General features: G+C 45.9%; 1 protein-coding gene across 2 annotated transcripts in view; it reads left to right on the forward strand.

The window, feature by feature from the left end:
- myt1la (myelin transcription factor 1-like, a) overlaps window positions 1-24,773 on the forward strand; it is a 54,855-nt gene that overhangs the window by 21,187 nt on the left and 8,895 nt on the right. Inside the window, exons 6-16 of one of the 2 annotated variants that reach the window (XM_064924904.1) lie at window positions 6,434-6,969; window positions 8,724-9,878; window positions 11,933-12,067; window positions 12,717-12,807; window positions 15,372-15,482; window positions 15,815-16,041; window positions 17,031-17,278; window positions 19,710-19,943; window positions 20,908-21,029; window positions 21,153-21,221; window positions 21,389-21,451. In XM_064924904.1, coding sequence (XP_064780976.1) covers window positions 6,434-6,969; window positions 8,724-9,878; window positions 11,933-12,067; window positions 12,717-12,807; window positions 15,372-15,482; window positions 15,815-16,041; window positions 17,031-17,278; window positions 19,710-19,943; window positions 20,908-21,029; window positions 21,153-21,221; window positions 21,389-21,451 — 2,991 coding nt within the window. Of the gene's footprint in view, window positions 1-6,433; window positions 6,970-8,723; window positions 9,879-11,932; window positions 12,068-12,716; window positions 12,808-15,371; window positions 15,483-15,814; window positions 16,042-17,030; window positions 17,279-19,709; window positions 19,944-20,880; window positions 21,030-21,152; window positions 21,222-21,388; window positions 21,452-24,773 lie in introns of both variants that reach the window. The other variant, XM_064924903.1, reaches the window with a different exon arrangement.

Here is a 24,773-nt window from a genome sequence, read left to right on the forward strand (position 1 = left end):
GAGATTCATGTCATTTTGTCCTCAACTCTCAAGTTTCAGGTTGTATTAGTCGCAGGTCGAGGACACACATGGTATACACTGTCCAACAAAATGCCTACTTGCAGGGTCCTTCTCAACAACACAACAACAATAAGAACAAATAAACATTTTAGCATAAGTATAATACAGAAAGGGACAATTTATCCAATATTTACACATGTTTTGTGGAAGTGGGGATTGGGAGACAAGTCTTTTTTTGTTACACAGTATGTTAATCTAAGGGTCTGAGGGGTTTGTTTGTAGTCTATTTCTGTTTACGGATTTATCCATAACTGTTTTCAACTGTGAATCTCATCCAGAGGTCCTTTTATGATTTATGGACTTGTGTGCTTTTTTTTCTGTGAAGCACTATACTGTCTCGACATGAGGTTCTCGTCCATCCTCCTCAATCTCCTCTGCTGCTACGATGACAAAGATAACATTTATACTGGTTGCCTGTATGTGTCTGTGTTTATGTGCGTGTGTGCGTGTGTGTGTGTGTGTGTGTGTGTGTGTGTGTGTGTGTGTGTGTGTGTGTGTGTGTGTGTGTGTGTGTGTGTGTGTGTGTGTGTGTGTGTGTGTGTGTGTTGTGCGTGTGTGTGTGTGTGTCTCTGTGCGTGTGTCTATGTGTTTTGTTGTGTCTATGTGGTTATGAGGACTTTTTTGCATCAGTGATGGGTGTTGTAGGTTGGCTGATGACATTGGTCTGATGGATGTTCTTGTTCAGACACATCAGAGGACCTGAGCTGAGGAGGACTCATTCTGACCAAAGATGTCTATTATATTGACAAGATATTTGAGTGGCCAACCATTACGAAACTTCTATTCGATCAAATAAGCTTCATAGAGCACATTAACAATGACATTTTTGGTCACCAAATTTGACACTATTGTTTACCTCCATACATAAATTCTTCACTTCGTGGTCTTATTTTTGTGGACAGATTTTGGGCGGAGTAAACCCTCTTGCTTCATCTCTTCCTCTCTGTCCTGACTCAAGATTTCACTTGTACTTCCTGTATCCATTATTCTTAGCCACACCATTGCAGCATGGAAAATGTAGACAATGCTGATTGGACATATATTCAAGGCATTTATCTGCTTCTTATCTGTCATATATTAAAAATAGTAAATAAACAGCTAATATAAAACACTTATTCAAATGAAATACTCCAATAGACCAATCAAGCACGGTTGTCAGATACTCTTATTGCTGACATTCCATAACATTCATTATTTGTCTTCAGGAATTGTAGTCAATCCCTGCAGCCTGTTGGTTGTTGTCTGTACGTGTTAGATAGCCAGAGAATCTCCATCACAGCGTTCTACAGACATATATTGTGTGTTGCCTATGCAGTGGGGAGGAACTGAGGGCACCTGCACTGCAGTGTGACATCCAGAGCCCTCCAGAATGCAGAATACCAGCTCTGCTTTTGTTATGCTTTTGGGGAGGGAGAAAGGGTGAGAGGGAGGGGAAGAAGAGGAGAGAGGGCGATGTCTGTCAGCCTCAGAATCACTGCTTTCTCTCCCTCTCCCTCTCTCTCTCTCTCTCTCCTTCTCTCTCTCTCTCCCGCACTGTCAGTCTGCTCGGATGGCAAATTCCACTCCTGAGGGGGAGATCACCATGGTGACAGCGCTGTGCCACACATGCCTGTGGATGCTGCTGCAGTATAGGGCACAGAGAGCAGGGCGCTCCTATGGCAACTCATATACAACGAGAGCCGCACGCCGCTCTCGCCCACACACCCCTGTGGTGCCATGAGCCGTTATGGCAAAGTGCAGCTAGTGAACAGTGTTTATGATGGGTTGGAAACTGCCGGAACATGCCTTTGGTAACCCAACCAATTGAAGGAGACAGGTAACGTTGCAACAATTCAGAAATTCAGTTGAGACTATAAACCTGTACAGCACCAATCCCATAGAAATTTTAGAAATTGTTAGCTAAAAGAGATTTCTGTATTTCCTACTTTGACGGAGCTCGATTTGATATGCCTCGATAGAGGCTACTGATGACAGAAGCTCCAGAAAAAGTTCAGGTTCTAAAAGGCTCTGACTTGATGATTTTCATCAGGCATCAGAGGACTAAACCAGAGGATTTGTTCTATAGGAGATTTCTCTGAGGGAAGTCATTATTATCTCCCCAGCACTGAAAGCCTTATAGACATCTCTTATCCCTCCCTCCCTCCCTCCCTCCCTCCCTCCCTCCCTCCCTCCCTCCCTCCCCCTCCCTCCCTCCCTCCCTCCCTCCCTCCCTCCCTCCCTCCCTCCCTCCCTCCCCCTCCCTCCCTCCCTCCCTCCCTCCACATAATTACAGCACAATCCCTCTCCAACATGTCTGCAGTGTTCCCTTATTCAAATGTGGCTTAATTACCTGTGGAATTTTAATTGGTGTGGCCTGCCTGTGGGAGACGTTGAGGTGTCCAAGGTCATACTGAGCCGAACACACACACGCACACACATGCACGCACAAGTACGCTTGCAAGCAAACACACATACACACACACACACACACACACACACACACATACGCACCCGTGCACACACACACACACACACACACACACACACACACACACACACACACACACACACACACACACACTGAGACAGATGACAGTCTGCACCCACAAGCTGTTTGCCTAACAGCTATAAGATAAATAATATTGGTTAACCCAGAACTAAAGTCTTGCGAAATTGGTCAGATGCTCGATTAAGTTCTGGGTCCATACATGTTAATTGAAGAGATGGAACGAGGATCGGAACCAGAACAAAGAGCTCTCCCTCTCTCTTTGCAAGTTACAGACAAGTCTATGGGTCAAATGTCCCCTCCTCTTTCCCGAATTTCGAAAGATGCTAACACCTGTAAAATAGTGATTTCTCCAAGGCACTGGAACTAATGCTGTTGGTAATCTCACGCATCCCGTTGTACCGTGACAGATCCAAGGTGCCATTTATGTTTACATGTTATGTCCACAATAGATTATAGGATAAAAGGGAAAGAGGAAGAGAGGGATCATGCAAGGGGAAAACACCAGGGTAAAAATAAATGTCAGACGAATGCAAATGAAAAGGGATCCCTCTCTGACCACAGCCTGTGCTCTCCCCGCACATATTTGGCACCTTCTTTTTGTTCTTACTCTCTAGTCTGTACAGCTGAGTCGACAATAAGAAACGGATCCACCAGTTGGATGTGTGATACGTTGTGTGTGGGGCGTTTGTATGTGTGTACCCTAACTGTTGTGTACGATTCAAAATGGAGCAGAGATGGAGAGGCCCATTAGCTGGGAATGCGTTGTTGTTGTGCCCGATTGCCGGTGGTCCTTCAGTCTGACCGAGACTGACGATTTGCACACAGGCTAGGCCGGATCCGTTGGCTGAGTGAGAGGGCCAATAAACGGCGGTAAAGAAAGTAGAAATGTGGGCCATTTCACAGCCCGATGACTCCTAACCAAGCATGTGAGCTGCATGCACGACTGTGAGGAAGATATACAGGACGGATGGGCCTCTACACAGTATGACCGGTGTTCATAGTCAAGTTGTTATGTTTTGATACGCATGCAGTAGAAACACATTGGACAATGTATGGTTGTTTGACTGGAAATTCTCTATAAAAGAGACAATGACAATACATTTGAAATCTCACTATGTCTGACCAGAGTTTCAGGTGTGGTCCTGCTTTTCTAGCCTGGGATCCACACTGAACATCGCTCTGTTTTACTGTTGTTTCACTTCAACAATAATGAAACATATGATATTGAGTGTGGATTCCAGGTACACTACTTCTAGTCTACATTTTCACACAAAGAACTGTGGCATATCATCACTGTCTATTCTAGTCTCATTGATAAAGAACACAAACCTACTCTCCCTTCCTCAATATAAATGTGCCCTTTCATATGGAAATAGAGTAATTGATTCCCCAAAACCCACATTAAAACCTTGCATAATTGCAATCGCTGTTTTGGAGCAATTAAAGTGGAATTTCTCAACAGCTAATGATTATTATGGGATTTGTGTAATTGAGGGCTTTTGGTTTGGAGGCTGAGTCTTCGAAACTAAGTCTTCTGGCTTTCCGCAATGCAGTGGCTTTTGGGAATTTAAGTGAAGTAGAGCATGCATGTTCCCAAAATTACGGTATGTAAAATGGTTTGGAAATATGTATTTCCGTTCATGTTTAGTTGATATTATGCAATGATTGACGTCATCACAATGCTATTGCATTGTAATATGAAATAGAAATCATGTAATTTACCTTGATTGCCAGATTGCCAATATACTGCATCAGGGTATCTAGATATCTCTACATTTCTAGTTATCTATATATCTCTAGATATAGAACACTTACCTTACTAAGACCATTGAACAAATCTCTATTCAAAGTAGAATCTCAATTCAACGGCTCAGACACAAGAGGTATGTGGCAGGGGCTACAGTCAATCACGGACTACAAAAAGAAAACCAGCCCAGTCACGGACCAGGATGTCTTGCTCCCAGGCAGACTAAATAACTTTTTTGCCCGCTTTGAGGACAATACAGTGCCACTGACACGGCCTGCAACGGAAACATGCGGACTCTCCTTCACTGCAGCCGAGGTGAGTAAAACATTTAAATGTGTTAACCCGCGCAAGGCTGCAGGCCCAGACGGCATCCCCAGCCGCGCCCTCAGAGCATGCGCAGACCAGCTGGCTGGTGTGTTTACGGACATATTCAATCAATCCCTATACCAGTCTGCTGTTCCCACATGCTTCAAGAGGGCCACCATTGTTCCTGTTCCCAAGAAAGCTAAGGTAACTGAGCTAAACGACTACCGCCCCCGTAGCACTCACTTCCGTCATCATGAAGTGCTTTGAGAGACTAGTCAAGGACCATATCACCTCCACCCTACCTGACACCCTAGACCCACTCCAATTTGCTTACCACCCAAATAGGTCCACAGACGATGCAATCTCAACCACACTGCACACCGCCCTAACCCATCTGGACAAGAGGAATACCTATGTGAGAATGCTGTTCATCGATTACAGCTCGGCATTTAACACCATAGTACCCTCCAAGCTCGTCATCAAGCTCGAGACCCTGGGTCTCGACCCCGCCCTGTGCAACTGGGTACTGGACTTCCTGACGGGCCTCCCCCAAGTGGTGAGGGTAGGCAACAACATCTCCACCCCGCTGATCCTCAACACTGGGGCCCCACAAGGGTGCGTTCTGAGGCCTCTCCTGTACTCCCTGTTCACCCACGACTGCGTGGCGGTGGTGAGGGCTCTCGGAGTGTGGTGTCAGGAAAATAACCTCACACTCAACGTCAACAAAACTAAACTAAGGAGATTGTGGACTTCAGGAAACAGCAGAGGGAACTCCCCCCTATCCACATCGATGGAACAGTAGTGGAGAGGGTAGTAAGTTTTAAGTTCCTCGGCATACACATCACAGACAAACTGAATTGGTCCACTCACACAGACAGCATCGTGAAGAAGGCGCAGCAGCGCCTCTTCAACCTCAGGAGGATGAAGAAATTCGGCTTGTCACCAAGAGCACTCACAAACTTCTACAGATGCACAATCGAGAGCATCCTGGCGGGCTGTATCACCGCATGGTACGGCAACTGTTCCGCCCACAACCGTAAGGCTCTCCAGAGGGTAGTGAGGTCTGCACAACGCATCACCGGGGGCAAACTACCTGCCCTCCAGGACACCTACACCACCCGATGTTACAGGAAGGCCATAAAGATCATCAAGGACAACAACCACCCGAGCCACTGCCTGTTCACCCAGCTATCAGCCAGAAGGCGAGGTCTGTACAGGTGCATCAAAGCTGGGACCGAGAGACTTGAAAAACAGCTTCTATCTCAAGGCCATCAGACTGTTAAACAGCAACCACTAACATTGAGTGGCTGCTGCCAACACACTGACTCAACTCCAGCCACTTTAATAATGGGAATTGATGGGAAATGATGTAAAATATATCACTAGCCACTTTAAATAATGCTACCTAATATAATGTTTACATACCCTACATTATTCATCTCATATGTATACGTATATACTGTACTCTATATCATCTACTGCATCCTTATGTAATATATGTATCACTAGCCACTTTAACTATGCCACTTGTTTACATACTCATCTCATATGTATATACTGTACTCGATACCATCTACTGTACTTTGCCTATGCTGCTCTGTACCATCACTCATTCTAATATCTTTATGTACATATTCTTTATCCCCTTACACTTGTGTATAATACAGTAGTTTTGGAATTGTTAGTTAGATTACTGGTTATTACTGCATTGTCGGAACTAGAAGCACAAGCATTTCGCTACACTCGCATTAACATCTGCTAACCATGTGTATGTGACAAATAAAATTTGATTTGATTTGATTGGATTTATTCCTCTCATGTCTTTTGTCTAGTGTCTATGGCTGCCCCCTGGCCAAGAAGAGGAAGACCCAGGAGAAACAGCCTCTGGAGCCTTCCCCCAAGAGGAGGCCCTACTTAACCCCTACCGACCCAGAGGTGAACCCTGCTGTCATCTTCCCCTCCTATGAGCCTGAAACCATGGATGAGGGAGAGGAGAAGGAGCAGGGGGAGGTAGACGGGGAGATTCAGGAGGAAGGAGAAGAGGAGGAAGGGGAGGAGGGGGAAGAGGTAGAAGAGATAGAGGAGGAAGGATTTTCTGAGGATAACGGGGAGCTAGGTGAGGAAGAGGAGGAAGGAGAAGAGGCAGATGAGGAGGAGGAGGAGATGGAGATGGAGGTAGTAGGGCCAGTGGAGGTGGAACAGGTGGAGGAAGGGATAGAGGAAGATGAGGAAGCAGATGATGGGGATGATGAAGAGCAAGAGGAAGGGGAGGAGGAAGAGGAACAGGAGGATGAGGGTGACGAAGATGAACATGAGGAGGAAGAAGAGGAGGAGGAGGAAGAAGAGGTCCAGAGTCACCATGAGCCAGGTGAGTCCATATTTCCAATGTTCTGTTTTCTGGGGAAATAAGAGGGGGTAATAGTGTTGGGTGGAGCTGGGAGTTATTTGCCACACTAATAAGCTGCTACTAGAAATGACATCCCTGAGTCTAGGATATACTTCTTATCAACGCCGTGCACCTTTGATATGGCCAGTGAAAGCCATACCCAATCATGGCGAGATGGAGGCATAATATCCCAGAGAGAATTGAGTTGTTGAAATGGGACTGTCTGGGTTGAGGGAGAGAGGCATGATGGTCAATCTGGGAACATGTGACCAACAAGGTCCTCGGGAGGAGAGGGGGGTGTAGTAAGAGGTCCTCTACCTTCAGTGAACCAGATGCGCCTGCTCTCCCTCCATCAGCCCTCTCCTTCGCTCTCGCTCCCTCTGCGTGTCCTCAATCGTTTCTGACAGTGCCTTCAAGAGCAATGGAGAGAGGAGCTCTCTGAGTTAACTCCCTTTCCCCTCTCCCCCCCCCCTCCGTCTCAGCGGACGTGTCACATGTGCTCAGTCTCCCCCCCCACCCCCCTCCTCCCATGGAAATGGCTTCTCTCGAGGATATTTTGGGCTCCCGAATCAGAACACCTCATATACGTCTCTCTCATTCCCTCCCGCTGTTTCATTTGCCGCTGTCCCTAAAACCAACACTGAAACGTATTAGGTGAGGGTGTTACATGGTTCTTATATGTTTTGTGAAGAATGGAAGAATTAGAAAGCATTTGGTTCATTAGTATATCTTTGGATTTATTTGAGGGATTTTTTTGGGGGGGGACTCTAAAGTGCGACCAGTTTAGTATAAAAAATATTTTGCTATATGACCTGCGGTTTTAGTTTGGGAACACCAGTCCCTCCCAAAATTCTCTCTCTCTCCCTCTCTCTATATATATATTTATATATTTTATGATAAGGCTACTATTGTTTCCTGGGCGCAGATTCGTTAGCGTCATACTTGCACAATTTCTACAGCGAAAACTGTTTGTTTCTAGTCCAAACAGTTCAAAAGATCTGACCCATATTACTGACGCAATGTTTTTTCTTTGGGGGCCCGCATTTTACACTCATAAACCATGTCGTGAGCGTTCAAAAACTATTCGCGGGTTGTTAACCATTTGTTTTACACCTTGTTCAGTCATGTTTGTTTTTTTTTTTTTTTTTTTTTTTAGAACCCTGTCTACAACATCAAACTATAAAAGGGGCAATCAGCAGTTGAAACAATAACAAAGGTTCCTCCCTGACACTGTTTCAGTAAAAAGCTGAGGGATGGGGTTGGTGTAATGTAACCACTCTCAAATGCAGCGCTAAGGATGCAAGGACTGAACACCCATGATATCAAAATGATAGTTTTAAACACGTTTTAAGACACAATCATTGGAGTAAAACACAGTTATATTTTGGATTCTGATGGTGTACAGCAGTTGAACTTAGTTCAGTTATATTAAGTTATACTAAGTTATATTAAGACATAAGTCCAAAAACGGACGTAGCAACTGCAGATTGTCCCTTAAAGCTCTCTAACATAATCAATTCAATGTGATCATTAATATCCAAACAAATATACATTAATACATTGAGGCCATTTAAGGGCTTAGTAGTCAGCAAACATCACATAACTGGCATAAATGTTTTTGAAAAATGTTGAATATTATATTAATATCTCAAAGAATTAAACTATGACGGGCTAGTTCTTCATCTACCCAACTATAGTAAGGGCTGAAAGGTCTATCCTTCCTTTCCTGACCACAGAGAACCGGCACAAAAATGGCGGACAATCAAAGCATCACCCTACGGGACAGAAGGATAACATCAACAACAGTGCCCCTGGCCCTAACGTTGGCCCTAATGGTGAAGAGTATGAAAACTATGATGAGCTGGTGGCCAAGTCCCTTCTCAACCTGGGGAAGATCGCAGAGGACGCCGCCTACCAGGCCATGACCGAATCAGAGATGAACAGCAACTCCTCCAACAGTGCCGGCGAGGACGATGATGATGATGATGATGATGATGATGATGATGAAGAGGGCAACGAGCGCGGCGGGGGCAGGAAGGGCAAGCTGAGCGTGGATCTGGACAGCGACGTGGTCAGGGAGACGGTGGATTCGCTCAAGCTGTTGGCGCAGGGCCATGGCGCTGTGCTCCCCGACGATGGCTACCCAGAAGGCACCGGTTTGGAGGATGGCAGGCATCCCAATGGGCGACCCCACCACCATGGCGTCAGGGGTCAGGCTGAGGAGAGCGAGGAGGAGGTGTGCCTCAGCAGTCTGGAGTGTCTGAGGAACCAGTGCTTCGACCTGGCCCGCAAGCTGAGCGAGACGTCGCCATCCGACCGCCTTGGACACCCCGGCCTGCAACACCACCAGGCCCATCAGAACCACCACCCTAACCAGTCCCACCACCACCTACAGCATCAAACCGGCCACCACCACCACCAGGCTCAGCACCAGCCTCCGGCTCAGGCCCACCACCTGCCCAGGTACGAGAGCTTCCAGGAGGGCCAGCAGCCAGACGAGCGTGGGTCCCTGGAGCGCAGCTACTCGGACATGGTCAACCTGATGAAGCTGGAAGAACAGCTGAGCCCGGCCTCCAGGGGGGGCTACTCGGCCAGCTGCCACCAGGACGGGGACGAGGACACCACGTCGGTGGCCTCGGACCGCTCGGACGAGGCCTTCGACATGACCAAAGGCAACCTGTCCCTGCTGGAGAAGGCCATCGCCATGGAGTCAGAGCGAGCCAAGGTCATGAGGGATCGCATGGCCTCGGAGGGACATCATATGGTGGCCCGAAGGGACAATCATCATCACCACCACCACGGCGAGCACAGCCCCAGACAGAGCAGCGGGGCGGAGGAGCGCAAGTCCAGAATGCACCACGATGGGTCAAAGAGAGCATACTACCCTAAAGGTAACCACTCCCTGAAAATCTCAACACACCCATTCACGACATGTCAGCTAGTATCCTCACCCTGTTGTGTACAGTATTGATGATCCACACAGTGCTAACTGCATTTCAGTCAATCTGGACCGCCTCTGTATTTAATTAGCACTCAAAGGCTAACAGGCCCTGGCCTACTGATAGTGTTTCAACAGGCACCAACAGGCCCCGCAGTAACAGACTTGCGTAACATCAAGCATTATAACTGACGTCTTATTTCGCTCATGAATCTAATAACATTGGACGTTTGCTTGACCCCTGCCCAGTAGTTCAGCTCCTCGCTGGGAGGAGACGGACACATTTCCCCTGGCTGGTCTCAACGCTGCATATCGCAGTGGCAGCAGCAGCATCGACTGCAAGCTTATGTTGTTAAATAGGCCGGCATGCTAACATCAGAGGCTTGGCTTGTCAGGCATGAGTAATGGCAATCTGCAAGGCCCGTTAGGACAGCAAATCTCATCTGCGGGATTCCATCCACGGCCTATTTCTTTTAAATCCACTCTGATACACACCCCCACCGCCTGTGGGAGTGAGTCGTACCGTCTCTGTGTGTGCATTTATTAACCCATAAGAAAGCTTCAAAGCAGATCAGTGGGGAGCGTTTCAGATAGGGTCATTACGCTAGCATCAGGGGGGTGGCGGTGGCACATGGCGTTCATGATTGTTGGATTGTGATGCTGTGTTTTGAGTGACATTCCAATGGACACAAAGGACGTTGATCTAAAAGTGAAATACTGCAGATACTGGTCTGCTCTGGTTGAACCAAAGGGGACATTTTAGTAGTTGAAATCCAAAGCCATTTGAAGTCATTTCTCTAGATAATTCTGCCCGTTGTTCTAAGCCTCCAACAACACATCTTGCCATCAGTAGCCACAGACCATTGAATGGCACGACTATTAATAAGTGCCACCCATCGTCGGTTATCACAGATATGTACTGTAATAGTATGTAATTATCTTCCATTAGCACAGGAAGCGAGTGGGGGGAATTCTCAAGGAATAGGATTAGTATGCATAATTTCAGTCTCGAGAACACATAGCTGGCTATACTATGTGTATAAGGCTCTGGTAGGACCCTACAGATCTGTCGACATGCTATTTGTTTTTTCCAAAGGCCATAATGACATTCTAAAAATCTATTCTCAATTAATAATTTTAAATTCAAAGTCTTCATCATCAAAGGAAGGGACTATGGCCTTTTTTCTAATGTTTGCCATGGGGTCGGGACTACTGATTAGTATTTCAGAATAAAAAACATTTTGGGACAATGCTCATACACACAGTCTGTGCTCAACATGGTTGGGTTTGAGCCGTGTCCTTGGGGGCACCATTGACGATTGGTGGAGATGGGTGCGATAGCGAGCTCCAGATATACACATGGGAGAACTGCTGATAAGCCAGTTTCACACAGGCTTAGTCATTCTGTGTTATCGCCATAGCGAGTGTAAATTTTTTATGAAATATGAAATTGCATTTCTGGGGTGTTGGGATTGGACAATTGCACCAATTTTCCTATGTGAGAGAGTGTGTGTGTGTGTGTGTGTGGGGGGGGGGGGGGGGGGGGGCTTGCCATTACATGTTAAACAGGTGAGAGTAGTCTGCACTCTTAGAAAAAAAAGTTTTCAAAGGGTTCTTCGGCTGTCTTCCAGGTAGAACCCTTTTTGGTTCCTGGTTGAACCAGTTTGGGTTCCTCTGTGGAAACCCAAAGGGGAGATACCTGGAGCCAAAAAGGGTTATTTAAAGGGTTGTCCTATGGGGACAGCCAAAGAACCCTTTTAGGTTCTAGATAGCAACTTTTTTTCTAAGTGTTTGCTTCTTACCACCTCCTAACTACTAGGGCCAATTTGGTGGGATAATACTGTTAAAAACCCATATGAATTTATGACACTCTAAATGCAGTAAATTAAACAACAGTGTAATGGGACATTCCATTAATAGCGGTGACATACTGTAGTACCCTGGATGCAATGCTCACCTAGATAGTGAGATGACTTTTTAAACCCCCAATATTGTTCTTCTTGGTAGATTCTGCAAGGGGGGACAAGAAGGAGAGTAAGTGTCCGACCCCGGGCTGCGATGGGACAGGCCACGTCACGGGACTCTACCCCCACCACAGGAGCCTGTCAGGCTGCCCCCACAAGGACAGGGTGCCACCAGAGAGTAAGTCCCATTGAAAACATCTTACGTCCTGCTTGGGGAGACTGGATTGAGCATTGCCCTCCCATCGCCTGCATTTTTCAGTTGGATCTCATTTTCTGTTGAGTTTCTGGGTAACTCTTTTCCAGCAATTGCCCTTCAATGGTTCTTGTTTTGGGTTGACACACAAGGTCGTCTTCCGATCAGCATGGGGCTGCCCTCACTCTCATTTGCGTTCACCCTGCTTGATCACTGTTCATGCCTGCACACAAAGTAATGTCTCCTCCATAGACCAGATACCTAATAGCATGCACATCACTTTGTGAGACTGCTTATGTTGACCCGACGTACCTCTAACTCTGCTTCAGTAAAGGACATAACGTACCATGTAACATTGGTTAGTACAGCTAACGTCTGCCTCGATACCGTTTTCAATCCCACCTGATTGTTCTATCAAGATTCTGCCGAATGACTAACAACATGCCCGACTACCTCTGAATGCTGATTGATTGAATCCATTCTTTTTTTTGCTGCCTGCATGAGCATCAACGTTACATTTTAACAGTGCATGCCACTTACTCCGCTCACTACCTAATAATAGTTGAACAATAACCACTGACTCTGGGTGCTCCTAACCCCTTGCTGTCTCTCACCTCTCCCTATCTGTCCTAAGTTCTTGCAATGTATGAAAATGTTCTAAAGTGCCCTACTCCTGGCTGCTCGGGGCGTGGCCATGTCAATAGCAACAGGAACTCCCACCGCAGGTGAGTGGCCGACAACTAGGCAGAGCATGCACTGGGAGAGACAATAAGAAAGACAATAGTGGAGTCAATCTATAGTCTGATAGAATATAATAATAAAAATGGTGTCTCTGTCCAGGATCTAAGAAAGAGAAAAAGGGGTTCAAAACGGGTATATGTGGGGGTGCCATAGGAGTCTGCCACGAGGTACGGTGTGTCTCAGGGTGAGGATTCTATTGTCAGCAGGTACAGTGCCTTCAGAATTTACACCCATTGACTTTTACACATTTTGTTGTGTTACAGCCTGAATTGAGACTTTGTGTCACTGATCTAGACATAATACCCTATAATGCCTCATGGTGAAATGATTAAGAGGTTTCCTTCATCTCCGGCAACTGAGTTTGGAAGCACGCCTGTATCTTTGTAGTGGCTGGGTATATTGATCCAAAATGTAATTAATTCACTGCTCGACTGAGGGACCTTACAGATAATGTGTGGTCTTTTCATTTGTTATTCATTTGTAAACATTTCGAAAAACATAATTCCACTTTGACATTATGGGATATCGTGTGTAGGCCAGTGACATTTTTTATATATTTTTATTCAGTCTGTAGCACCACAAAATGTGGAAAAAGGGGTGTGAATACATTCTAAAGGCACTGTACATTCTGTAGGTACGCAGACAAAATCACACACAAGGCATACACTATGAATACACAATGCACACACACACACACAAGCATGCACATAAACACACACCTCCCTCTCCACCCGCAGTTGCTCTAGGCCATGTTATATAGAACACATCTTGTGGGACTGGCACACACACACCGTGTAGTCATTAGTAGGATTGGGGAGCAGTGCATAACAAAATGGAGAAAAAAAATGGAGATGTATAGCTTTTGTGTCTCTCGTTTCTCTCCTCCTCGCTGTTGTCATGGAAACTATGATACTGACAGCAGTCCTTCTGTCAGGTTGTCACATGGTCCTCACAGATTTCTGTGCGCGTCTGTATGCGAGTGTGCGTGTGTGTGTGTGTGTGTGTGTGTGTGTGTGTGTGTGTGTGTGTGTGTGTGTGTGTGTGTGTGTGTGTGTGTGTGTGTGTGTGTGTGTGTGTGTGTGTGTGTTACGGGGCTGGCCGTATAACATTTTTATTTCACACATGGATATGAAATGATTAGGAGAGGCCCCCGGCACCACATTTGTCTCACACACAAAAGCAGCGATGGTTTGTTTGTGAGAACGACTGATTTGTATGTGTATGAACAACCTGGTCTCATAAACTAGACGTAACATAGTAAACATAAATCAAATCAAATTAGTATGATATGTTACATTTGGTATGGTTACATAAGACAGAAGGTTATTTAAGGCAAAAACTATAGTAGGATGGTTGGTCGTGCCGGATGGGTGGGCGTATAACGCAAATGTCTAGCAACCCAAAGGTTGCGTGTTCAATTCTGATCACAGATAACTTTAGCATTGTAGCTAATTAGCTCCTTTGCAATTACTTACTACTTTTTAGCTAGTTTGCAACTACTTAGCATGTTAGCTAACCCTTTCCCTAACCCTAACCTTTACCCGTTAACTCCTAACCTTAACCCTAACCTTAACCTTAAACCTAACTTTTACCCCTAAACTTTAGCCAGCTAAAATTAGCCAGCTAACACCTAGCTAATGGTAGCATTAGCCACAACAAATTGGAATTCGTAACATATTAAATGTTTAGTAAATTCGTAACATAATGGACAAATTGCAATTCTTAACATATTGTACCAATTGGAATCCGTAACATATCATACAAAAAGGATGATGGGCATCCACTAATTAATACATACCATTCAAAACTTAACATATCATACTAGTTGGAGTGTCCCAGATTTACATTTACTACGTTACGTCTACCACTGAGTCCAGGTTCATTTGAAAAAATACTCTCATATACTGTAAGAAGTGCAAATGTGAGGGAGAAAGGGGAATAAAACGAGGAGAAAATAGAGGATGAGGAAGCAAAAGGGGGAGAGGTGATAGGGGAAGATATGAGGCTGTACAGTAGCTGGCATTGTTGTGAATTAGTTCTCCCCACAGCGCCTACCCAGAATGCCTGAAAAGACTGAGGTATATAGCTAAGCTCAGCAGCCCCTCTTGCCCAGGCAGCCAATAAAATGTATCTGCAAAGCTCCGGCTTTGCAATTAAGAACTAGGCCATAGAAAATACATAATTCATATGTGGGGCCCCATCGTATAGCAGGACATTTGTAATTCTGTTTAAATCAAAGCCAAATTTAGCTGATTGACTGGATGTGTCTGTTATCGGTGAGGCAGACTGTGTAGGTGTGTGGGGGGTACATGTCTGTGCAAGTGATGTGTGTGTGTGTGTGTGTGTGTGTGTGTGTGTGTGTGTGTGTGTGTGTGTGTGTGTGTGTGTGTGTGTGTGTGTGTGTGTGTGTGTGTGTGTGTGTGTGTGTGTGTGTGTGTGTGTGTGTGTGTGTGTGTGTGCTTGCTTGCGTACGTACATGCATTTGTGTGCATGTGTGTGTGTGCTCTGGCCAATTAGGCCTCACTCTGTTTTGTGAATGCTGTTACAGTCTCTCGGGGTGCCCCATCGCTGCTGCAGAGAAGATGGTTAAAGTCCAGGAGAAGCACATCCCATGTGACGGGGGCCCCAAGTCCAACCAGGCTTCAGACCGTGTGTTGAGGTACTCACTCACACCCTCATCACATGACCACCACTCCCCCAGCCTTCCCGCTCATCCCAGTGCATTCCTGGTAGCCGTGAATGTAACCTCTGACCTGCATCAATCTCTCATACCTCATATAGACGTAGAAAGGGAGAACATACGGTAACATCATGTACATTGTACATACAATAGACAGGACATAGCCGACCGTAGTAGCTCTCATGATTTTGCTCTTACAAATGAAGTCCCCCTAGTGGTTCAGTAAGGACGTACACCATGCAGTCAGACAGTCAGACCGCTCTCACCGCGTGTACACAAACACGGCCCCCCTGTCCATGGTTATCTTCCAGGCCAATGTGCTTTGTGAAACAGCTGGAGATCCCACAGTACGGTTACAAAAATAACGTCTCCACCAGCACGCCGCGCTCCAACCTGGCCAAGGAGCTGGAGAAATACTCCAAGACCAGCTTCGACTATGGCCAAGGCTATGACAGCCAGCAACACATCTACGGTGGGGGGAAGAGAGGCCTGGTCCCCAAGCCCCAAGGACGGGACTTCTCGTCTAAGGGATATGACGGTAGGGAATGACTGCCTATGCACTCTCACGCATGCACACACACACACACACACGTGCAAGCACGCATGTTGGCACACGCATGCAGGCGCCCACACACACATGCACAAACACAGACAGGAACACAAACATTACTCCCAGATTCTAGATCACTGCTAAGACAATGGGGTACATGTGTTGAATAACTCTATGCAACACATATACAATGCAAAGAAACGATTGAAATGTGTATTCCTAAAACCCAATTTTCGAGGCTATATTTCATTTCCATCAATTTGATAATGCATGGCATAGTTCATATCAGATGGAACAACTCCAATCCAGATTGGAGATAAATATAGAACAGCGCCCATTTCCTTAGCCCTGATGCATTTTCAAGCTGCTGGATGCAAGGTTTTTCTCTCCCTGTAGCGTGGAGATGCTTTTAGGGCAGGTTTCTGGTTTCCCCCGGCTCGCTCACACACTCTGCTGCCTACAAACCCTTACTGTGAAGCCCCTACTCACTTGTCACACCGCTCCCATCCCTCTCGCTCGCTCGCGCTCTCTCTCTCCCTCCTAGCACTCTCCTCGCGCTCTCCATCTCTGTCTCCCTCACCTCGTTCTCCAACCAAGAGCACAATCATTTGCTCTGACACAGCATTCACCGTGGAGCAAACCATCCACTGGAAGACTTCTCTGTAGGTGTTAGAAATGATCTATCTACCTATCTTTCTATCTATATCTATATATACAGAATGTGTATATATATATATATTCTTTACATTTTTCTATATTTCATGTCTTTTTATACATCTCTGAATTTTTTTAAATTTGTGGGGCCAAAATCTGGCCTTCGGCATCATTGTGTGTGACTTTATCTATGTACTGTATGTGTGTGTGGGTGTGTGTGTGCATGGATGATGTCCTGTCCCTGATGGCTGCACTGTATGTGTATACCGTATGTGTGTCTATATGTCTGTATATGATCTGTATGGTGTGCTCCCTCCCTGCAGCCAAGCGCTACTGTAAGAGCCCAGCCAGCAGCACGACGAGCAGTTACGCTCCCAGCAGCAGCAGTCTGAGCTGCGGAGGGGGAGGGGGCGGCAGCAGCGCCAGCAGCACCTGCAGCAAAAGCAGCTTCGACTACACACACGACATGGAGGCTGCCCACATGGCCGCCACGGCCATCCTCAACCTGTCCACGCGCTGCAGGGAGATGCCCCACGGCCTGGGAGGCAAGCCCCAGGATCTCCTCTCCCAGGTAGGGAGGACTACGCCCCAGACTCATGCTCACACTCACCCGGCAGGCTCCAGCTCCGCCTCAGGGGCGTTGCGTAGCTCTCTCTTGCTTTTTTTCTCTCTCTCTCTCTCTCTCTCTCTCTCTCTCTCTCTCTCTCTCTCTCTCTCTCTCTCTCTGTACAACATCCCTTCTCTCTCTTTATCTTGCTCTCTCTTTCTCTGAGCCTCTCTTCCCTTCTCTCACTCTGTCTTTCCGCCCTCCTTTTCTGCCCTCTTTCTCCCTCACTGCTCTCGCTCTCTTTCTCCACCCCATCTTTCTCTCTTTCAGTCTATTTATTTCCCTTATCTTTCTCCCTTTCAGTCTATTTATTTCCCCTATCTTTCTCACTTTCAGTCTATTTATTTCCCCTATCTTTCTCCCTTTCAGTCTATTTATTTCCCCTTATCCTTATCCCTTTCAGTCTATTTATTTCCCTTATCTTTCTCCCTTTCAGTCTATTTATATCCCCTATCTTTCTCCCTTTCAGTCTATTTATTTCCCCTTATCCTTATCCCTTTCAGTCTATTTATTTCCTCTTATCTTTCTCCCTTTCAGTCTATTTATATCCCCTATCTTTCTCCCTTTCAGTCTATTTATTTCCCCTTATCCTTATCCCTTTCAGTCTATTTATTTCCTCTTATCTTTCTCCCTTTCAGTCTATTTATTTCCCCTTATCTTTCTCATTTTCAGTCTATTTATTTCCCCTTATCTTTCTCATTTTCAGTCTATTTATTTCCCCTATCTTTCTGCCTTTCTGTATTGCTCTTTCAATCTATCAGACCACATTTGCATTGTATCTCTGACAAAATAGGGGATATTATATCTTCCTTACTGCCACCCTGAGTCAATTCTAGTGAAAAGTGGGCCCTTGTCTGATTCAGTCAACAATGAGTCAGAGGCCTCCTCCACAAGGTTAGGTGTCAGAGGCTTTTCTATGCCATATCATTTAGGCTTTGCAGCTTTGCTTATTACAGAATAACGCAGTCTGGCCTGGCGTCCTGTGATTCTGTGCGGCACATTCATTTCATTATGGGGTACAGCCTGCGCTAAAGAGCGACCAATTTGGCAAAATATGCTGTTTGACCAGGAGTTTTAATTTGGGATCACCCTGCAAAAAAGAATATCCTAAATATATACAGTATGTATATATACAGTATATATTTTTTTTACATTTACAAATCATGTCGTGGGCCATTCTAAAACTACTTGTGGGCCGGCATTTGTTTTACACCTTGTTCAATCATGTTTGTTACCTCATTAAATAGTTAGCTGACAACCTGGTAACTTTACCAGTATATGCAAACATTTGGGGACACAGAAAGAAAGGAAAAGGGATAGCCTCTTGAGGAGATCAATGGTCATAGCAATGAATACATGTCAGATATCTTGCATGTCATTATCACAAACTTGACATTCTTAAAGAAACAGTTCACAATATTCAATGCAATGCATCTCAATAGGAAAATAGTGCTTTTACACAATGTAGAGACCTAATTCTCCACGAATGACTTTTTAATTTCAATGACAAGTATTTGTATCAACATTTTTGCTTTCTTTATATCAACAAATGTATTTACATGGTTACATTTGTTTTTAAATTCTAGGGCACAACTTGTGCTTCAGAAGGAACTAGAATTCACATAGGCTATATCTTAGTAGATACAATAAAACCGTATTTTCTGGTGCTCCTAAATTTGATGTTATGCTACCAATGGTGCACCGCTGCTACCAATATATATTTTTAATTCAGAGCCCCGGTGCAGGGCAAGCACAGCCATGAGATCAGTAGAGTATCTAACACTGTGAGACAAAGAGATGCATTGGGCGCGGTGGACTGGAGCCCTTGGCTTTTTAAGACAGCCTGGAATGGATCAATGAGCATTTCAGTTGCCTCTCTCTCTCTCTCTCTCTCTCTCTCTCTCTCTCTCTCTCTCTCTCTCTCTCTCACTCTCACACTCCCTCTCTCGGTCTCTTTCTAGCAATCATGCCCCCTGTGCAGAGGCAAGAGAGTGACCTCTCTGCGAGGACATGGTCTTGCTCTGGCGCAGTCTGTCTCTGTGTGCACCATCGTCGTCATCATCATCATCATCATCATCAGAGCGCCGCGGGGATATTCCCTGTGTTGTACATTAATCTCCTCTCCACCACAGTGCGGGCTGCAGAGTGGGCCAAAGAGGAGGAGTAATTATTCTCTCCCTCGCTTTCTCTCTCTGCTTCTCTCCCTCTATCAATCCTCTCCATTCTCTCTCTCATTCTCTCTCTCTCCTCTTTACCTCCTACAATCTCCTCATCGGGCTCCTCCTTCTCTCTTCTCCTTCTCATCTTTCTTTCATTCTATTTACCTCCCTCTCCCCCCTTCTCTCTTCATCCCTCCCTCCCTCCCTCCCTCCATCCATCTCCCTCTCTCTGACAGAGTCCTGATGGGGACGTGGATGACAACAGTACCCTGGACCTGAGTGTGAGCCGTGGGCAGCCTGGGGGTCCTGAGGGGAGTGGCACGGTGCTGACGCCCCTGCAGCCCATGTCCCCCCAGCGGCAGGCCCTGCTCAACAGCAGCCGCTGCTACCAGATGAGTGAGGCCGACTGCTGGGACCTGCCCGTGGACTACACCAAGATCAAGCGCATCACTGACGACGATCACAAAGAGGTATGGGGAAGGGCCGCAGCATTATGGGTAATGTAGTTATGGGGTAATGTGTTTTTTTTGTGTTCAAAATTTTTATCTATTGAACAGAATAGTCCTCTATTATACTCCAATGGTCTCTTGCAGTGGAGGCACAATTCAAAGGTGGCTTATCCAGAAAATATTTTACTCTCTGCGAGTGTTCAAAATTCCTTAATGAGCCATAGACCGGCAGCACACAGGTAATGGTGATTTGATTTGGGGGGGGGGTATCCAGTATCCACTGATAGTCTTTCACTGACATCTAGTTGATGCTACCGGTACTGCATTGACTCAATGAGTGAATCTCAATTGTTTTCCTTGATACCTCACATCCTCCCTCATTGTCTCCTTCCCAAAGCACATTGGAGCAGAAGATCTGAGGTTCCTCCCCTCTGAGAAAGTGGAAAGGAAAGAGGAGAAGTGGAATCAAGGAAATACATTTGAGATTCACCCAATGACTGCTTAACACACACAATTGTGGATTCACAGTTTGTGAGATACATTAAGGCTCAGCATCATTATATAGTTGGTGCCTGATAGATCATCTTTACACGTTGTACTCGAATCTCTGATATTACACAAGCAACCCATGCAGTAATTTGATACACTTGCAATGTCAGATTAAAAATCTTGAAGTTGAAGGGGTGTAGTCATAACCGTAATTGGGCTTGCTAATAAGGCATGGATGAAACATTTTCAGGGGGGGCATGAGCATTGAGAGTGAGGGGAGAGGGTTTCTTCAGGATTGCTTGATACCAAGAAATTGGATCTTGCTGAGTATTTGAAAAAAATGGGATGTGAGATGTGTGGGATGTGAATATGAGTATGAATTGTAATCGTGTGCTAATTGAAAAAAAAAATGTAGGATGTGTGAATATGCCAATGTTACGGTCATAGGCTATATGATGACATGATGTAGTCTTCCTTTTTTTCATCCCTCCACCAGGTCGATGACCTGGACCCATTCCAGGACCTTCTGGATGAGCAGCACTATGGAGGGGACGTGACCATGCCCAGCCCCAAACACAAGTACTCCGCCTGCAAGGAGGGCAAGAAGGAACTCATCACGTAAGACCAAAACAAGCTTATTTTGTCATCCCCTTTTAACTACTTGACATTCATTATACCCGCTTTACCTAGTGACCATTTTCCACATCTGATGTTGTCATTGTATGTCTGTGTGTTCTCTAGTCTCTCAAACTGCCAGTTAGCTGACAAAAGCATCCGCAGTATGATGACAACTAATGCCCAAGACCTCAAGTAAGCATAACCCCTGTTTATCCAGTGTCTCTGATAGAGACAATTGTGCATTCTATATTTTAGTCTTTACATAGCCCAGCAGACCAATAGCCTGATAAGTGTTGACGCTGTCAGCTTTGGTATTACCCAGTACCCTGTAGTCACTCTCCTTGTCCCCTCTGCCCCAGGTGTCCCACTCCGGCATGTGACGGGTCTGGACACATCACTGGGAACTACGCCTCGCACAGGAGGTAGCTTGCAACCCATCATAATGACAAAAAGCCACGCAGGATATTCAGCAGCCCCTAACATTTCAGATTGTAGAAGACAGTGATGCATAGATACATATACAGTATATTACCTATTTTGTAGTGCATACCTGACATTTGTATGGATTGTTTAGACTTCTCTGTTTTCAGCATCACTGAGCTCTGATAGTCATTTGTTACCGTATATGCATGTACACTACCTCAAAAGTTTGGGGTCACTTAGAAATGTCCTTGTTTTTGAAAGAAAAGCACTAGTTTGAGAAACAGATGCCTCACAAGTCCTCAACTGGCAGCTTCATTAAATAGTACCTGCAAAACACCAGTCTCAACGTCAACAGTGAAGAGGCGACTCCAGGATACTGGCCTATTAGGCAGAGTTGCAAAGAAAAAGCCATATCTCAGACTGGCCAATAAAAATAAAAGATTAAGATGGGCAAAAGGACACAGACACTGGAGGCCAGCATCCCGGAGTCACCTCTTCACTGTTCAAATCAAATCAAATCAAATTTTATTTGTCACATACACATGGTTAGCAGATGTTAATGCGAGTGTAGCGAAATGCTTGTGCTTCTAGTTCCGACAATGCAGTAATAACCAACAAGTAATCTAACTAACAATTCCAAAACGAATTGCTTATACACAGTGTAAGGGGATAAAGAATATGTACATAAAGATATATGAATGAGTGATGGTACAGAGCAGCATAGGCAGATACAGTAGATGGTATCGAGTACAGTATATACATATGAGATGAGTATGTAAACAAAGTGGCATAGTTAAAGTGGCTAGTGATACATGTATTACATAAGGATGCAGTAGATGATATAGAGTACAGTATATACGTATACATATGAGATGAATAATGTAGGGTATGTAAACATTATATTAGGTAGCATTGTTTAAAGTGGCTAGTGATATATTTTACATAATTTCCCATCAATTCCCATTATTAAAGTGGCGGAGTTGAGTCAGTGTGTTGGCAGCAGCCACTCAATGTTAGTAGTTGCTGTTTAACAGTCTGATGGCCTTGAGATAGAAGCTGTTCTTCAGTCTCTCGGTCCCAGCTTTGATGCACCTGTACTGACCTCGCCTTCTGGATGATAGCGGGGTGAACAGGCAGTGGCTCGGGTGGTTGTTGTCCTTGATGATGTTTATGGCCTTCCTGTAACATCGGGTGGTGTAGGTGTCCTGGAGGGCAGGTAATTTGCCCCCGGTGATGCGTTGTGCAGACCTCACTACCCTCTGGAGAGCCTTACGGTTGTGGGTGGAGCAGTTGCCGTACCAGGCGGTGATACAGCCCGCCAGGATGCTCTCGATTGTGCATCTGTAGAAGTTTGTGAGTGCTTTTGGTGACAAGCCGAATTTCTTCAGCCTCCTGAGGTTGAAGAGGCGCTGCAGCGCCTTCTTCACGATGCTGTCTGTGTGAGTGGACCAATTCAGTTTGTCTGTAATGTGTATGCCGAGGAACTTAAAACTTACTACCCTCTCCACTACTGTTCCATCGATGTGGATAGGGGGGTGTTCCCTCTGCTGTTTCCTGAAGTCCACAATCATCTCCTTAGTTTTGTTGACGTTGAGTGTGAGGTTATTTTCCTGACAACACACTCCGAGGGCCCTCACCTCCTCCCTGTAGGCCGTCTCGTCATTGTTGGTAATCAAGCCTACCACTGTTGTGCCGTCCGCAAACTTGATGATTGAGTTGGAGGCGTGCGTGGCCACGCAGTCGTGGGTGAACAGGGAGTACAGGAGAGGGCTCAGACCGCACACTTGTGGTGCCCCAGTGTTGAGGATCAGCGGTGTGGAGATGTTGTTGCCTACCCTCACCACCTGGGGGCGGCCCGTCAGGAAGTCCAGTACCCAGTTGCACAGGGCGGGGTCGAGACCCAGGGTCTCAAGCTTGATGACGAGCTTGGAGGGTACTATGGTGTTAAATGCCGAGCTGTCTCTCAAAGCACTTCATGATGACGGAAGTGAGTGCTATGGGGGCGGTAGTCGTTTAGCTCAGTTACCTTAGCTTTCTTGGGAACAGGAACAATGGTGGCCCTCTTGAAGCATGTGGGAACAGCAGACTGGTATAGGGATTGATTGAATATGTCCGTAAACACACCAGCCAGCTGGTCTGCGCATGCTCTGAGGGCGCGGCTGGGGATGCCGTCTGGGCCTGCAGCCTTGCGAGGGTTAACATGTTTAAATGTTTTACTCACCTCGGCTGCAGTGAAGGAGAGACCGCATGTTTTCGTTGCAGGCCGGTTTCAGTGGCACTGTATTGTCCTCAAAGCGGGCAAAAAAGTTATTTAGTCTGCCTGGGAGCAAGACATCCTGGTCCGTGACTGGGCTGGTTTTCTTCTTGTAGTTTGACTGTAGCCCCTGCCACATACCTGTTGTGTCTGAGCCGTTGAATTGAGATTCTACTTTGTCTCTATACTGACGCTTAACTTGTTTGATAGCCTTGCGGAGGGAATAGCTGCACTGTTTGTATTCGGTCATGTTACCAGTCACCTTGCCCTGATTAAAAGCAGTGGTTCGCGCTTTCAGTTTCACACGAATGCTGCCATCAATCCACGGTTTCTGGTTAGGGAATGTTTTAATTGTTGCTATGGGAACGACATCTTCAACGCACGTTCTAATGAACTCACACACCGAATCAGCGTATTCATCAATGTTGTTGTCTGACGCAATACGAAACATGTCCCAGTCCACGTGATGGAAGCAGTCTTGGAGTGTGGAATCAGCTTGGTCGGACCAGCATTGGACAGACCTCAGCGTGGGCTCTTCTTGTTTTAGTTTCTGTCTGTAGGCAGGGATCAGCAAAATGGAGTCGTGGTCAGCTTTTCCGAAAGGAGGGCGGGGCAGGGCCTTATATGCGTCGCGGAAGATAGAATAACAATGATCCAAGGTTTTGCCAGCCCTGGTAGCTCAATCGATATGCTGATACAATTTAGGGTGTCTTGTTTTCAGATTAGCCTTGTTAAAATCCCCAGCGACAATGAATGCAGTCTCAGGATGTATGGATTCCAGTTTGCAAAGAGTCAAATAAAGTTCGTTCAGAGCCATCGATGTGTCTGCTTGGGGGGGAATATATACGGCTGTGATTATAATCGAAGAGAATTCTCTTGGTAGATAATGCGGTCTACATTTGATTGTGAGGAATTCTAAATCAGGTGAACAGAAGGATTTGAGTTCCTGTATGTTTCTGTGATCACACCACGTCTCGTTAGCCATAAGGCATACGCCCCCGCCCCTCTTCTTACCAGAAAGATGTTTGTTCCTGTCGGCGCAATGCGTGGAGACTTGATGTTGAGAC

This window comes from Oncorhynchus masou, chromosome 19 (genome assembly GCF_036934945.1).
Source record: "Oncorhynchus masou masou isolate Uvic2021 chromosome 19, UVic_Omas_1.1, whole genome shotgun sequence".
Classification (NCBI taxonomy): domain Eukaryota; kingdom Metazoa; phylum Chordata; class Actinopteri; order Salmoniformes; family Salmonidae; genus Oncorhynchus; species Oncorhynchus masou.